This window comes from Tachypleus tridentatus, chromosome 8 (genome assembly GCF_004210375.1).
Source record: "Tachypleus tridentatus isolate NWPU-2018 chromosome 8, ASM421037v1, whole genome shotgun sequence".
Lineage (NCBI taxonomy): Eukaryota > Metazoa > Arthropoda > Merostomata > Xiphosura > Limulidae > Tachypleus > Tachypleus tridentatus.
In genome coordinates this window covers 71,458,430-71,476,415 of record NC_134832.1, presented here as the reverse complement: position 1 = coordinate 71,476,415, position 17,986 = coordinate 71,458,430, and the positions used below count along the sequence as shown (strand labels likewise).

Here is a 17,986-nt window from a genome sequence, read left to right as displayed (position 1 = left end):
TAACTGCTCTGGAAATTTAAAGTACATCATAAAGATTGCAGCTTTTCAAACTGGGCAGTAGTAATGTTTAACATGAGCACAAAAAAAATGTAAAAATGCATATAAATTTTGAGGATACAAGTCAAAAGAAAAATGAAATTGTGTAGTGTGAAGTATAATATACAAGCTTGTATACATTTGTCATAATTGTCACAAAGATACAATTTTAGTGTATAGCAAATTGTATATTCACATTTTTTTTCTAAATTTCCATGTAGTTTCTACAGGTTAATTATGTCCTTATTGATTGCAGGTAAGTGTTCCATACTACAATCTTTATTCTTAAGTCTGGAGATAATGTATATGTTTTTGTGTGGGATTTAGGAAAGTAGCCTATTCAAACAGGTAACGCAGGAACCAGCTGGCTTAGGAATGTATGTAAACTGCAGTAAGGTTTTTTTTTACTGACTCTATAATTGGAGTATTCACACAGATTTTTATCTCTTGTCGTCCTTTTGTGTAGGATGCCAAGTATACAGGAAGTTTTAATCAAGCCAGTTCAGTCACAAATGTAACTGTGAAAAACAGTTTTGGCTAATCTGTTCATCTACAGTTCATGTTTTTCCTTTGTTGTCCAAGTAACAAATTATTCTGTATTCTTCAAAATATATTTGATCTGTCTATTGGCATTATCTAAACCTGAATATTACAAATATATGGTTCATAGTTGTGATTCAAACAAAGTAAAAGGTTTTTCTCTTGACCTACTTGTAACAGCACTGACTATAAGAACCTGACAGTAGCATTCACTTGTAAGAGTGAGCTGCCAGTTTTTGCTTTATTTCTTTTGCAAGAAAACTGTTGAATTACAAAACTCTTCTTTCTCTACATCAATAGTGCCTCTGCATTTGAGACCTTAATGCAAGCCCTGATCTGGTCTCACAAAAATAAATTATATAAACCTATAACACATATAAAAGCATTAATTTATTAACTGTGTAACAAACTATCAATTTTTTTAAACATAAGGGTACTTGTGTCTTTCTCATTTTTATATACAGTGGAATGCCTCTAAAGCAACCACCTTTGGGACCGAGACAAACTGCCCTAATTAGAGTGGTTCCACTGTACATAATTAGGGATTATGTAAACAAAAAAAGGAACTGTGATTGAATGACCATTTTCAAGGGGTGGCCACTTAGAGGGGTTCCACTGTACTTCATTCTTTAAATTTATATTAAACTTTTTGGGGAGGGGAAGATATTTACAAGGGCTGTTCAAAAAATACGCGGACTGACATAATAAAACAAAATGTACTTTATTTAGAAGTTACAGGTCTGGGACCCCTTCAAAGTACTCTCCTCCCCAACGCACACACTTATCCCAACGGTGTTTCCACTTGTTGAAACAGTCCTGATACGCTTCTTTTGTAATGTCCTCCAGCTCCTTCATCGCATTTGCCTTAATCTCGGGAATCGTCTCAAATCTTCTTCCTTTCAAGGGTCTTTTGTGTTTGGAGAACAAGAAAACATCACAAGGAGCAAGGTCAGGTGAGTAGGCAGGGTGGGGAAGAACAGTGATCGAGTGTTTGGCCAAAAACTCATGAGTTCTGAGGGCTGAATTTTGCAGCAACACAGTGCATCTTCAATTTTTCAGTCAAAATCTCGTAACAAGATCCAACTGATATCCCACACTCTTCAGCAAGCTCCCTGACAGTCAGACGTCGATTTGCCCGCACCAGGGTGTTGAATTTGTCAACGTGTGGGTCGTCAGTTGACATGGAAGGACATCCAGGACGCTCATCTTCTTCAATGGACTGTCGACCATTCTTAAAACGTTCATGCCATTTGAAACATGCCATATGCTTCATAGCAACATCACCGTAAGCCGTGTTAAGCATAGCAAAAGTTTCAGTCGCAGATTTTCCAAGTTTAACAGCAAGTCGTTGCTCCTTCAGGTCATTCATTCTGAAATCCGCCAAACGAAAAAATCGCACTTCACTTAAAACCACGTAGCTAATACACAAATGAAGATATCTGCAATCGGGAAATGGCATCGTAATCAGCTGATCTGTGCGAACCTAGTGACACCAAGCGGATTCTCCTGGAACCAACTGGAGCTGTGCAATTCAAACAGTCCGCGTATTTTTTGAACAGCCCTCGTAAGGCAGATTGAATATTGGAATTCATTATTACTTTAGGTTGTAAACTGACATTTCATGTATATTGTCTTGCTCTTCTTTATAAACACACAGGTAAAAATTGGTTAATTGGATGAACTGACTGACTGACATATATTATAATAGCTACACTAGTTAAAATGCAAGTGGACTTCACAAATAAACTGTATGGTTTGATAATACATAGAAAATCTGCAGTGTGAAATTTTCTAGCAGACCCATATCATGAGCAAGCTTCAGGAACCATTTTTTTTTTTTTTAATACCTTGAGTAACTGTCAGAAGTTCTCTTTTAATTTTGAATGAAAACATAGTAAGCTAAACCTGATGAAGGCAAAGACGAATTTCAAAGGTGTGTCAAGAGCTGACAGTGAAGTTGCAGAGAAGAGCCACATGCCTCTTTTCCCATATAAAACATTTTGTCACAGCAGGTTTTTTTAAAGTGAGCCTTCACTTCTGAATCAAAAAAACCTATTAGTGGTTCTCTAAGCTGTACAACTTACCTATACATTCCTGTAGCAATAGCACTTAGTGCTTACAGCTAAATTATTTGAAACATCTTTTCTAGGAAACTTTTTTTTTTTAACATTTTCATTTCTATTTGTGTATAGATGAAAGAAAATACGTACAACAATATCCACTACAGTAAATTTTAAACCACTTTGGACATTGCTGGCAGCATACTCAGCATCAACACATTTATGCTTTTTTTAAACACAACTGTTGCTTGAGTTACTTGGGCTATCACTAAACGTTTTTCAGCACAAGAAAGGCACAAAGCTCTTTCAAAATATGCATTAAAATGTTGTATTGGTAGGAGATGAAGTTTTGATGTTCCCAAGTTTACACCAACATAATAATAAGTGTTATTACATACATTTTCAGTGATATCTCCCTGTTCTTAAACAATTACTGTTTTTTTGTTTTATTGCTATCTTTATATTTCATTTTAAAAATAAATCTAGTGGGTGAAATTGTTTGAAATTTGATAAACCTTTCTTAAAAAAATCTATCTTTAACAAAAAAAATTAATTTTACAAGGTAGTTACTGCACACACATTGAATGGTTCACCTGCAAGGTAATTTTTATATGAAGTAAAAAATACAAGTTTTCACCTTACAGTTTGTGCATTTCATTTGCATAATTTCTAAAACCTTATGAATGAATTTCAAGTTGTTTTTAAGGCAAATGTTCAAATTTTATTTTCAATTTTCTTTACTATATCACTAATTATCTGTTATCATCAACATTCAATGTAATGAAATGTACATGTAATTTCACATTTATATCTTTTCACTCAGAGTGTATTTTAAAGTCTTTCAAATTCTTTGCTTTTTATTATTCATAATGATGTGTCAACCGATGCCCATAGAACTTTATGAAGTTATTTCAGCAGACTCCTAAAGCAAGATGGTGCTTAGACATGTGCTGTGTTTAACTTTCACAATCCAGGCAACAAATTGAACTTGTAAAAATTATTAAACTTTTCTAATTATGCATTTTTAAGACACAAATAATACATAATTAATTAAAATTAAAATTTAAATGCAATTTTGCTTGTTTGTTTATGAATTTCATGCAAAGCAATATGAGGGCTATCTGCACCAGCCATCCCTAATTTAGCAGTGTAAGACCAGAGGGAAGGCAACTAGTCATCACCACCCACCATCAACTCCTGGGCTACTCTTTTACCAACATATTGTGGAACTGACCATACCATTATAATGCCCCCATGGTTGAAAGGGTGAGCATGTTTGGTGTAAAGGGGATTCGAACCCACTATTTTGAGATTATGAATCAAGTGCCCTTACCACCTAGTCAATGCCAGGCCCAAAGTGTAATATGACTGTCTATCAATCTAATACATACAAGGTGAAACAAAATTACCAAGTACGATGGAAACCTCAAGAGAACATTGGATTTGGCTTCATTTCATACTCTTTAAAAATAAAAATTCATACCTTATCATTATGAAGAGCAAAATCTGTTCTTTATTTTGATTATAAGCAGGCCATATAACTTCAAACTAAAGAAAAATGTACAATGGTTGTTGAAAAGTAATTTAGACAATAAGGAAGCCTATGCAGAAAGGAATTTAAAAAGGTATTGGTAGTTATTGGTTTAAACAATTAGTCACTTTTTCTTCTACCATGACCATACTGAAAAATATATTTATTTAAATACCTAACTGCAGTACCCACCATTAGACTATATATTAAAATCAACAAAAATGACAAAATGATTTCACTTTATAAAAAATAGTATGCATAAACTTAAAGTTTTGAGAAGGGATTGAGGTGTGTGGGAAGTTCCACAAGTATAACTGAAATAAATTACCAGCATACAAAAGAAAAATGCTTTAAAATTCTAATGTGTATAACAACCATGCTTACAGGTGTTTCTTTTCTTTCCCTGATATAATGTTAAACGATCATGACAAAGGTTGGTTGGTTGGTTGTTCTTGCTTAACCATGTTTACAAGTTTTTAATAAGTACTCACTTAATTTACAAACACTGAAGTTTTAAAATACATTTATCACTGTAAAATATTTCACTTCTATCAGCGAGATATAGTAAAGTACAAGTACTTTCAAGCTACAATACATCCAATCAATTAATTGGGTTTATGATACTAGCTCCCTCTGGTTTTAAATGTAATTAATATAAATACAATGACACTTCTTATGTTTCATGTCAGGTTTTAATTATTTGATTCTTAGGTTTTTGCTCCTAGATGTTTTTCTTTTCTGTCAAAACATAGTATGTTCTCCAATCAATAAACTTCTCCTTATGCTTGTAAATTGTTATTTGCTTACCTATTATTATAGAACTTCTCTTCAAATCAAAGTTTTTCATAAATTAATACAGCACTTAATCAACCATTAATTTCCTTCAATTTTTTCACATTTTCAAACAAATGTGGTTGTTTTATATAAATTATGTATTTTTGTCATATACAACAGGCAGTTTTGTCTGAAAAATTCAAAGGCTCATAAAAAATTTCCTGTAATAGTGCATTTCTCATACTGGGAGAAAAGTACTTGAAGTATAAATTGAAAAACATTTAGAGAAGAAAATGTGTGAGAAATATTTATTTACAAAAATGTTTGTTTTACTTCTGTTCATTTCATATCTTCCATTCTTCAAGTTGTCTGTATAATGCATCTGTTATCCTCTTTTAGTGGTCAGGCGAAATCTTAAAAATAAACTAAAAATTTCAAAAGTACATCTGATGATCTTCAAGATGGATTGTTTTATCTGTTTAAAAGAATATATCAAGGGCATATTTTTTAACAATGCAACATTATAATGTGCCAAATGAAACTCTTTGTCTTACATAACTTTGTATGCAGTATAATAGAAGCACTTTCAAAGTAACTAACCTGACAAGTTTTTGACACAATAAAATTCATAAAATAATTAACCAAAGAAGCTTTTAATATGAGAAAAGAGCTCACAAAATAACTAACCAAACAAGTTTTCTGCACACATTAAAAGGTTGATATGATAATAACATGCCAAATTAAGTAAGAAAATATTCTTAAAAACAAAAATACTTGAGCTTTTATACATTAGAAAATAAACAAAATCAATCTTCTGAAGGTATTTCTATGAAACAAATGCTTTAAAACGTTTTCAATGCTCTTCACTTTAATTTTCTTACCCCAGAATGTGATTCTGAAGTTAGAAATGTCTGTTGTATGCTCAATACCTCATTGAAGAAAACAAAACATGAGTTTTTTTAATTGTTTACATTTTGTTCTTTCAATATTTATTTTCTATTGTTAACGTTTAATATATTTACTTAAAAGGTGATTCTGACATGTACATTTTTGAAACCTTTCAGTCTACCCTAAAGGGTATTTCATACGTTATCCACTATCTATTCTAATACTAATCATTATGATTAAAAGTGGTTTATAACAAGACTACAAAACACAGGTTTCAATCTAGTGTTTGTACAGCATATCTAAACTAGACAATACACTTGAAATATCAAGATTCATTACCATTAGAGAATTGTTCTTAATTAACATATATTGAACATTTATTTGATTTGAATGTATCATTCTTCTAAAGAAACTGAGCAAATCTGGTGCATTCTTAAAATGGATTTAGTGTTACAAACTTCCAACCACTGATGACTTTTAAAAGTCCTTATACTATATCAACAACATTTTAAAAGTTTTAAAACATTATACATAATATTAGCTTTCATGAAGTTCCTGATAAATAAGTATTATTTTTTCAAAGAACTCTTGTAAAATAGTGCAATCACTAGTACTGACAATGTGCTTAATATTCTCTAAATTCTAGCTCAAATAATTTGAAACTCTTAATTTTTGTCTCCATACACAAATTCTTCAAGATACAAAGTTACTATCTATAAATCAAGTTCTTATTCTCCACACTTTAACCAAGATGTTTTGGAAGTATGACATATGTAAAGTAATGTAGCATCACAGAGTATCACGAGTGGTTTGCACAAGATATTTTTTAGGGAAAAAACAAAAACTTATTTATCAGGATCTTTAGGAAATCCAGAATTATATATGATGTCTTAAAACATTAAAAAAATAGCATTCTTAGAAAAAAACAACTACATTCTTATCACTACATATGGGCAACTAAAATAATTTTTATACTTATAGTATTAATTTCTATGAAATGATAATGCATTAATAATTTTCAATAAGGAATTTATGCAAGATCGTAAAATTTCAAATCACAACATCCAGTAGTTATAATAATCAGTGCTTACCTCTAAATACTTTTATTACATTAACCACTTGATGATGTAGTAATTTTTCTTTCCTAAAGCAAAAAAGTATTACTTGAAATATTATACAAACAAATTATAAAATCATGCAGTGGAGGTAATGAATAATTTCATATTTTTATTTTTAAATTCTAATTGAACAAAATTAAAATAACTTGAATAAAATCTAATATGAATTAAACCACTGTGCTCTATGCCATAGAAATATATGAACAAAATACTATTATTTGAAGCAAAACAATTTTAATTTTTTTCACTATTATGGAATGTTTTATCTAAGAACAGTCAATACATAATTTTATAAAATGTACTAACTACAAAAACAAAATATTAATTATATACTACATTCAAAAACAAGTAGCTGACAATATTAAAAAATACACATTTATAAAAAATGTATATGTGTGTGTGTGTTTATATATAGACACACACACATGAAATCAAACTAGGCAAACAAAAGTAAATACACAGAATATAGGTATTTAAACTAAACAGTAAGACGGATAATAAAAACCAATTATATTACACCAAGAAATATATGCAGAATATTAATATATGTTTGTATACAACTTACCTACGCGAACAACAGATATTCCATTTGGTAAAATATGTTGCCCTGGAATTAAGACATACTTGGGATTGTTGATTCTAACGTGATTTATGTAAAAACCTCCTGCCATTATTATCCTCTCAGCATCCTCTAGTAAGCCAAAATATTAAAAAGTTCTTAAAGTAATGATAACTAGTCTAGAGTTTCCTTTAAGATGATGTATATCAGTATATTGTGATAAATGTGAATAAGCACTACTAGTAAAATCATAAAATAATTATGACTTCACAACATGATGTTATATTATTTATAAGTTTGCTTTACCTAACATAATTAATGATTTGTCTATTTTATAATGCTACATTATTTTATCATTGTACTCTTTAAAGAAAAAGCTAACATCACATGTCATAAAAACTTTCCATCCACAGTAGCAAATGATCTTGGTTAAACTTACTGGATAATTTTAAAAAGTTATCAGTAACAAAATATAAAATGTATTTTTTTTAGTTTCTAGTTTTACTAATTAACATGGAACTGTTGGACTCTAATATTTTCCACCTCTTTTAACTGGCACATTAATATGTTTTTAAAAAAAAATAACACCTAATTTAATGAAGCATTTAGCTCTCATTGCCATGTCCAGTACTGTCGTTCCTGGATCAAGTAATAGTTCTACCACAGTAGCTTGTTGAAATATCTGCCGTAGTTCTACTTCATTTAACTTTGCAAGTGTTTCTGGTGTTGCATGGTAAAGAGCTTCTGTAGCTCGTAATGCAGATTGTAGGCCTTGTTCTGAAATATCAAATGCTATTATTAGTTTCTTAAACAAAATATAAATACAGGCACACATAACTCAATATGCTGAATTTTATATAATAAATCCCATTTAGTACCAAAAAGAACAGTTACAGCTTGTATATACAGATTCCTCAAGATACAAGACATAAGGATGTATAAACATTATTCACTACAGATGTACAATGAATACCTTGAAACTGTATAAAAATATAAAATTGTATGTCTACACATACAATAAGATATGAACATACACATTATAACATTTTGTCAATCAAAACACTACCATATCTTTGTACATAGAATTTGCATTAAGAGCACTGTTATTTAATTCAGAAAATTACTGTACATTAACATTTTCTTACAATAAAAATTTATTTCTGGTAGGTAGGTACCTCCTTTCACACAAAGCTGTATCTGCCCTCTAAGTATTGCTAAAACAATTTTTGCTCTAAGCACATCAGTCTATATACCCCACCAGTTTTATGCAACCTATATCGATGCAACTAGCTTCCTCTGCTATTCCTAATCAATCCTCACTTTTGAGAATTGACAGACTCTAAAAGAATAAAACTGACAGTGGAAAGGAAAGTTGAGAAGTGTGTGAGAGGAAGTAAGTATGTATTTGAAATAAATTTTTAATTTAAGAAAGAAATGTTAACTACTAATATAGCTTTACCCTGATCTCACACAAAGCTAGAATTCTGCACTGTAAATGTGAAGGGGCCAGTGTAGACAGACAACACTGAAACCAAGCGGAAAGCAACCATCCAGAATGAATGTGTGTTCTTCTAGGTGAACCAAAGTACACATGTGAGACACTGCATTAATTCTGGAACAGTTATACCCTTCTCTCATTGGAAGAAGGAAATTAACCTGACTGGGGCTGAAAGAAAGACGATGTGCACAAGTGTAGTTTGTTTTGAGAGGTACAATCCATATTAAAAATCAACCAGACAGATGAGGTTCTACAGCTCATCATCAACATTAGGAAACTGAGGATCAATCAGACAGAAATGACTATAGAATAACATAAACATTGTAGATAGGGCACGTGGGCCATGTAACATATATACATGAACCTCAACTGTAAGTAAACAGTGTCATATGCAAAGCAAATGAAACTACAAAGAGGAAGTTAGCATGTGGCTGAAACCAGACAAACTCCCAAAATCACTGTAGGAGTAAAAGGTACAACAAACTGAACTTGACATTAAGCCACTGCGGCATTTCCTCAACTCACTCGCAATAATAGGGCAATATCTGTAATTAGAATTAAAAACAGAAATTTTAACTCATCTAACTGTAAATGCAAGGAAGAGACATCCTGTATCCAGAATTATAAGGAAGATATGAAACAGTTGCTCAACTGTAGGAACAATGATGCATGTCCTGTTGTTGGTATTATGAGATAAATGAAGTCCTTCAAACTCAACTGCAGGGGAAGGTAAAGAACCTTCCGCAACTGGAATTAACAAGAAGAGGGCCTCTACTGCACACAACCATAGGGACAAAATGGCATCATCCTGAAGCCTGAGATTATGAGGCAAATCCCACATAGACTAACCCTGCTCCAACTGATAACTGTCTCCCAAGGAATAAGCATTCAAGGGAAATGAAATGAGGGTAATCAGCTTTGCCCTCTTCTTACTGAGTGGATAAATGGTAGGTTAAAAGTCTACAAAACATCCAAACAAAATGCAACTGGGAATTGGTAAAGACTCCCTTACTCTAGAAGAAGTAAATGTGGTTGGGAGTTTGAAGGAGAATGTATAGTGGGTGTCCATGATTCCCTGTTTTGAAAAGTAGACCGTCCTCAATTTATTCAATCAAGAGGTTGACAGGGATGGGCAGAAATCCCCTTCTGCTTTACTCATGAAAGTCTATGAGTGATGGTCCACAATGGAGTGAAACTTATGGATAATAAGAAACATATGCATACAGCACTGGGCATGCCACCAGTGGTCTTGCAGAACATCTCCTACCTCTACAGTGAGGATTAGAATCCAACAAATAAACAGTGAAGGTTTGAAGCAGGGTATACCTGACCCAGATAATGCCCATGACAGAGTGGGATCCTATTTATTGTGATAAGAAAACGTGTGTCTCTGAGAAGAAAACATAAATTAAATGATTTAATAAGACTTGTTCCAGTATGTGGTGAATGGATATGTGTAGAATTACCATGGAAGGGAAATAATATCCACCTGAGGAAGATACAGCCAAATCATGCAGATAAATAGCAACAAAGTATTGAGAATAGTCCATGTTTTAACCTAAGTGACCTCTTCCAATGAATAACAAAGGCAAGCAGTCGAAGATATGATGAATTTGATGAGAAGAAACACTATGGAGACAATAAACCTTCCATGAACAAGTCATAATACGCCAGCTTAATGAGTTGATGAACTTAAGTAGTTAGTGTGACAGGATAAATTACAGGAAACAGAAGGATTCCAGGGAAGAAAAGTCAGGAATGTGAACTCTGAAAAGAGTCAGTACATGGCACATAATATTGTCAGGAGTGAACCAGACAAAGAAACTGATCTGAATCAGAATGGAAGCACAGTCGGAAGATAGAAGGTAAGAAAAAAGGTGTGGGAGTCAAACAGTCTTCATAGGCAGCATAGGTCTTAGGAAGGAAGGGCTGATCTGGATTTAGGATGATATAATAGACTGACATGGAAGAAGATACTTGTAACATTAATGTCCACAAGCAAGAAGGAGAAGTAAATAGGTCTTGAGGGAGAGATGATAAAGGGTACATGCCATCAAAGGTTTAAAGGAAGGATAAGAAATGGCATAAAAGACCATTATGGAAAGTAGTGAGCAGGAACCAGGTGTCCATATAATGGTGAATGCAAAGAATCATTGAAGTGAAGATGTCATGCAAAACTTCTTATATTAAGCTTAGAAATAATTGATCTAAGGACTATCATGTGCTATGGATGTTTTCTTCACATGTGATTTTAATCTAATTTTTATTTCAATAAAAATTACTAAATACATTCCTTATTTATTCTATAACCACAAAATAAAGTATTGATATTACTGTTTTCATATAAGCAGAAAAATCAAAATTTAATTTTAAAATTAGATCTTGTTCAATTTATGCTTACTGGTCATTTATAATGTTTGAAATTTTTTTGTAATTTTGTTTCTACTTTTCAACACAAAAATAAGTTTGATCACTAAAAGATCAAGATCAAAATATACTCTTCAAAAAAAGAAACGCAAAAGGCAAAATATGAGACAAATTATTAACAAGTTCAAGATCAAAATATACTCTTTAAAAAAAAAAATGCAAAAGGCAAAATATGAGACAAATTGTTAACAAGTTTTTTCCAGGTAGTTCTGTATGACATGTGTGAAACTTTGCACATTCACTGCTGAACATCCAAAGTCTGCAAAGGCGAAGTCCACGCTCACTAGGTGAAGTTTAACGTCACTCAACGAGCATGCCCCCAGTGAGCATCAATAACTACTTGGCATCTCCTGCCCATGGAAGCGATGAGATGATGAATCACATCCTGTGGAATGGCTGTCCACTCAGCCTGCAAAGCTGCTGCAAGCTGAGGTAGAGTCTGCGGTTGAGGTTGTCGCCATCGCAGACGTCAGCCCAACTCGTCCCAAAGATATTCGATGGGGTTTAAAACTGGTGATCTGGAGGGCCAGAGAAGAACGTTGATGTTGTGGTGTCTCAAGAAGACAGTGGTGAGCCAGGCTGTGTGAGGACGGGCGTTGTCATGTTGAAAAACGTCGTTGACGTTCACCATGATGGGTTGCACACGGGGCCTAAGAATCTTGTAAACGGTTGCGTACGGTCTGATCGGAAATCCTATGCAGCCCTGATATGGTTGAGGCAGTAGACGTTGCAGTGGTGGTCCTATCCCGAAGGTGACGTAACCGGATGTTGCGATCTTGTGCAGGCGTGGTCACATGAGGTCTGCCAGATCGTGGACGGTCACGAGTTGATCCATGTTGTTGGTGACGATTCCATAGCCTTGTGATGGTGCTTGGGTAGACATTCACAGCTCTGGCAACATCTGATCGAGATTCGCCTGCTTCCAAGCGACCAATGGCGTTGTTGCGTTGTGCTTCAGTCAGTCTTGGCATAACTGTATTGCGTGTCGGTGGCTAAACACTGAGCTATGGAAACCGAGAACCTGTCACTTTTATAGGGATTTTGCACATGTTGTACTTGCAGAACATGCAGTTCTCTCAAACAAATTTATTGGACACGCATGCGTTTTGGCGAAAAATCCGATGTTTTCCTCCGTTGTCAAAGTGCACAACTTTTATTGTCATTTTGGTCTGACAATCAGTGCCTTAACACATGTAACATCACATACTCTGAGCTTGTAATGTTATTACATATATTTCTCTTTAAAATAACAAAAATATCCCTTTTGCGTTTCTTGTTTTGAAGAGTATATAACAATCACATTCTCAATTGTGTTATCATAGAAACAGATTACTGCAATGAAAGCCTAAATTCTTGGTAAATGTTAAAGATTCAGTATTGCCAAAAAGAGTATAAAAGCTTAAAGAAATTTAAAATTTAGTGGTATATAAAAATAAATGTAATGTTTCCTCAAGATAGTAACTATTAGTATCACATGTACAAAAATAATTCAAAATGTATAGTTTTACATAGGTGATTTCCAATTTTTAGAAAATGTTCAGCATTTTTAGTGGCAAATAATAATAACTGCATATTGATTAAAATTATTTTACTTGTTTTAGTACCAAAAACATAATCAAATAAACTAATGAAGGTAAAATCTATACATCTTACAAAGATACTAACACATATACCTCCATGAACCAGAAGTGTCACATTTTTTGCAATAGTTTTTTGACCATGTCTTGATCCTGGATCCTTCTGCAAGATATTCACAACACTTTAAAGGAGCATTCTTTGCAAGAAATAATTGTTAACACAATATCATAGAAAATATTTACGAGAGATGTTTGATAATTTACATACTTGCAACGAAAACAACAAAAAAGCAGCAATTTCTTCAAACATATTAAAAGCTTTTCTTCCAAACTTGAAAAGCTCTCTAGGTCTCATAAGGTGATGTATATTACATTGAGAGACACCATCTCTTGATTCCTCATATAAAGAAACAGAAACATAGCAGTAATACTTTTGATAAACCTGCAGGTATATGTTACAGGGTTTGCACATTATTAACACCACAAATCCAACATTAACAATTTTGTAAAGTCCACTGAAACATATGTAAGAATGCATGTAAATAGTCCTCCAGAGCTGTACAATTATTGTGTGTGTACAGCCCTTTCTTGAATGATAAAAAATTTGTCACTAAAGTTTCAATCCATGTGACCTGAGATTTATGCAATAGTTTGTTTTGGTTACTGTCCCAGCTACATGATGGCAGATTTGTACAAATGTTTTAGTGCAAGAGAAGCTGTAATTATTTTACAAGGAGGAGGACAATGTAGATAGGGATGGTAATTATAAGCCACTTACTGAGGATCTTATGGTGTAAAAATGCCTGGACTGTACAAAACAGGTAACTAACCAAGCTGATTCATCTGTAGCAGAAACTACCAACCCAGATACTAAAAGTAGCACTGGAATACCAGCTTCAGTTGTTGTCCAGACTACACATGTTAGTCCAACTGATACTGACTTTGCTACACAGCCTCAAGTGGCTGCATGTTTGATACTGGTGACTGTTTTAGCTTGCATTTTCCAACTGTTTGTGATAGAAAATGTTGTGAACATGATGGTCTCTGAAATAAATAGGTTTGCTAAACAGTGCTTGAAACTAAAGTGCCTAAAAGCAGAGTGCAATGATAATTTGACAATGATACATTTGAAATCAGAAAATTTATTGGCAAGTTTTTCATCATGAATATTGTGACAAAAACATTAATAGAGGATAACTGGTCAAGTGATCCAGTGCTGGCTTACCCAGCTTGCCAATACTGTTATGCCACATACTCATTTCAAACTGTCATTAAAGTTTTGGCAACTTAGCAATAATGAATGAGTGCCACATGCCTCTTTGGTACAAATAAACAATGCAAGCAGGCACAATACATTATTGGCTTAGTGCAAAGGTTAAAACTGCTGCAAGGACAAATGCATTAACAGCACAAACTTATGAGCAATATATTTGTGAAATCCACTAGAATGTATTACAGTATATGCACATTAATAACAACAGAAACATAGAAGCAGTACTTTTGTAACCCCTGGTTTTTATGGTACAGCTTGCACATTATCAACAATATTACCTTCTGTTACACTTCATTTTCTTCCAAACAAGTAAATAACTGTTCCAGGATACTTCTAACACATCTCAGAGTAAAATTTAAGATCTATATAATATACTTTAATAGATTACTTCTGAAAATGTAATGATAAGTAATATGAGGATATCCTGTAATTAAGTATACATATACATGTAGTTTAAAGGTAACCTCCAACTCATTTCATTTAACCATCCTACTAAAGTATTAGTACACAATAATATACTGAAAACTAACAAACCACAAAATGGTTGATTGATAGGCAACTACTTTACCAAGACCTTATAAGTGGACAAGTAAGGAGCTTCTTTTAATATATCATAAAATAAAACAGCATTTGTGACTTCAATTTAACAATAGTTATCATTTGTAATTTTGTAATTTTAATAATTTAAACATGACAGTTGAAGCACAGTCAAGAAGAATGTATTAAAATCCCAAGTTTGCTATTAATCTCTCTCTACTACTGGAAATCAACCTATATTTTTATACATGTGAGAGACAGAACATCATAAACTAAAGTAAAATTGATTTGGTTAATTCTTTTAGCAGTTGATACTTTACCATATGTTTCTGTAGTTCTGATTCAATTTCTTGAAGAGAAAGAAAAGTAAAATACTTGAGGAAAGCTTCAACATCTTTGTCAGCCAGTCTGATAAAAAACTGAAAATACAAGAAATTTACAATTATGACATTTGTTACTTTCTGAAATTTATCCTTCATAAAACAAATTTAAATTTCTATGAGAAACCATGTAGAAGATTAAACAAATTAAATAGTAGTCATCAAATACTGGCACTGGCATGAAGAACCACATTAAGTAAACAAAATAGAATGAGAAGCAGACTGGAATAACTTTACCTGATAAAATTCAAATGGGCTTGTTTTATCTGGGCTAAGCCAAATGGCAGAACCTCCAGTTTTTCCATACTTGTCTCCAGTGTCTGATTTGATTAGAGGTGTTGTAATACCTAAAATGTGGAGCACAAACACACACACAAACACATAAAAAAAACACTAAAATAATATAACAGTAAACAGAGGAGTGTTTTATGTAGAGATAGTTTCTTTGTCGATTAAAAATTAATTAGGAATTAGCCAAAAAAAAAGTTTAAGTAACAACTAGTGATAAAAACAGCTACACTTTAATGATGGCTATAATAAATGAAGTTCAAATTGATAACATTTCTGATACACATAATTCTCCCCAACTTTATGTAAATTTGTTCTCATATATCCAAAAAGATATGTCTCAAGTAGCAAGAATTCTCATAATGAATAAAGACATATTTCTGTTGCCTAGAAAAATTATAAGTAATAAAAGCTTTTGTTTTGTTTTCCAAAGAAAATCTGAAATATGAAGTAGTCTGAAGGTGAACGTGCAAAGTTTAAAAATATACAATACCAGTTACATCTTTTTTGTTCCTTTACTAAGTATTGCTGCAATCCTATGTAGGCCAGTTTTTAGACACAGACTTACTAAAATAAACAATAACATTCAATCATATGGATAAATTTAATACATCAAAGTTGTCTCAGTTTTTTACACATTCATTAATTGCAATACATGTGGCAGTAGATAAAACTATGCACCAAATCCTCATTTATCCAACCTTATTCCTATAATATTATTTTCTGCTACAGTAGTAAACATGTAAATTACCTGGAAATACTTTGATACATTCTAAGTATCTTTGCCATAAATGAGAATACTTTTTTTTGTCTTTGACATAATCCTTTTAATACCTTGCTCATATTTCAAATTTCAATTACAATTTCAACTAAATTTTTCCAAGTGTTTAGAAGATTTTAACTTCATTAACATCATCTCTTGTTTTATTGCTAGGAATACAAGGCATCTTCTAACAATACACACTATTTTATTCCTGAACATAAAGTAAATGCAAATAACTCACATATATGATGAAAAATTACAAACACCTCATCATCCATCACTCTACATACAGTCAACAAATATATGATAGTGACTAATAAAATTCTAAAATATGATAAGATCAGAATATTAATTGAACTTCAGTCACAGGTCAGGTAAAAAGCAATTCAGTTTCTAGTGTTAAAAAAGTATTTCAAAATAATTATAAGAGCTGCATAGTTTATTTGTTAAGTTTTTATTTTTAGTCCTTTCCTCACCAGTAATAACTAAAGAACTTAAATTCTACCACTGTATGAGAGTTTCTCTATTTATTTGCTTTGAGCTCCATAGTAGTACTGATGACCTGTGACCTCCACAAAACTAGTCTACTGTAGCTGCAAATCAAAGAGTAAATTATAATAGTATGTTATCTTTTCTTTGTTGACATTCATGTTTTGGTGAGGAAAAGGAATTCATAAATAAACTGTCTAACTTATCCTAAAAGGATAAAAAAAATCATATTTTATGGACAAATAATAAAATTTGGCAATTATAAAGATAATTGTCTTATCACAAATAGATATGTGATATTTCATTACCAATTTTGTGAAAACAAGTTACTAAATTAAGATGAAATACTTTAAGACATAATTAAGTCTAAAGGCTTAGCCTAAAGGATTAAGACAAACTTACACAAGCTCAACTAATCATAAAATAGTTAAATGTATTTAATAAATATTTTCCTTTCCTATTTTACCATCAAATATATGAAATTTAATTTCAATCTTTTACTTTTTTCTTTACTGTGTTACTGAAAAGACAAATCATAAAGTATAACTTCAAAATAGAACAACTGGTTACTACATCATAAGTAATTTAAAGATCACAAAACATTGTATCACTTGAAATCACTACAATATATTTCTTTAAACTTATAAAATATTATTTGAAATGCACTATTATTAATCCAATTATTTATGTTTTATACTCATTTCTGTGAAAATGAATTTTACAATTTATGGCAATATTGACAAGTTTTGTTTTTTTTCAATTATCATTTCATTATACATATTAAAAAGTACAAGTTTCAGTCTTACATGCACTACTTAATTTAGTGATCTTTTCAATAGTAATGGTCTTGTAAATCTTATTAATTGTTCTATTTTGTTTATTCAGGGGTTCTATCTATTAATACTTATTTCAAATAAGTTCTAAAATTCTTTAATTTCAAACTTTTTGCACACCTGATTAAAAAATTTGAATAAAAACCAAACATTTTACAATTTGTTATGTAATAATTGCTAACAATTACTACCTTAATATGAATATTGATCTATTATCACAATTACATTTGTGTTTTGCTACTTCTTGTTAATGGAAGAATATTAATAAAAAGGTAAGTTAAGCCTATTTTAAATTAATTACAGAACCACTATTTTCATTTGACAGAGTAATTATAATAACAATGTGACATCTGGCTGCAAAAAAAATTGTTACAGATCAAGTCACTATCTTATCCAAGTGCCAGTTGTCTTTGTG

At 31.9% G+C, this 17,986-nt stretch overlaps 1 protein-coding gene across 5 annotated transcripts in view; it reads right to left on the bottom strand.

Moving 5' to 3' along the window:
• Positions 1 to 5,235: 5,235 nt before the first annotated feature.
• The window catches only part of TyrRS-m (Tyrosine--tRNA ligase, mitochondrial), a 42,691-nt gene continuing 29,940 nt past the window's right edge, over positions 5,236 to 17,986 (bottom strand). For 2 of the 5 annotated variants that reach the window (XM_076449372.1, XM_076449375.1), the window contains 7 exons: positions 15,436 to 15,545; positions 15,139 to 15,237; positions 13,105 to 13,171; positions 8,095 to 8,283; positions 7,513 to 7,638; positions 6,921 to 6,973; positions 5,236 to 5,416 (listed from right to left, as the gene is read on the bottom strand). In XM_076449372.1, coding sequence (XP_076305487.1) covers positions 6,936 to 6,973; positions 7,513 to 7,638; positions 8,095 to 8,283; positions 13,105 to 13,171; positions 15,139 to 15,237; positions 15,436 to 15,545 — 629 coding nt within the window. In that variant the 3' untranslated portion in view covers positions 5,236 to 5,416; positions 6,921 to 6,935. Of the gene's footprint in view, positions 5,417 to 6,920; positions 6,974 to 7,512; positions 7,639 to 8,094; positions 8,284 to 13,096; positions 13,172 to 15,138; positions 15,238 to 15,435; positions 15,546 to 17,986 lie in introns of all 5 variants that reach the window. The other 3 variants (XR_013012395.1, XM_076449374.1, XM_076449373.1) reach the window with 3 other exon arrangements.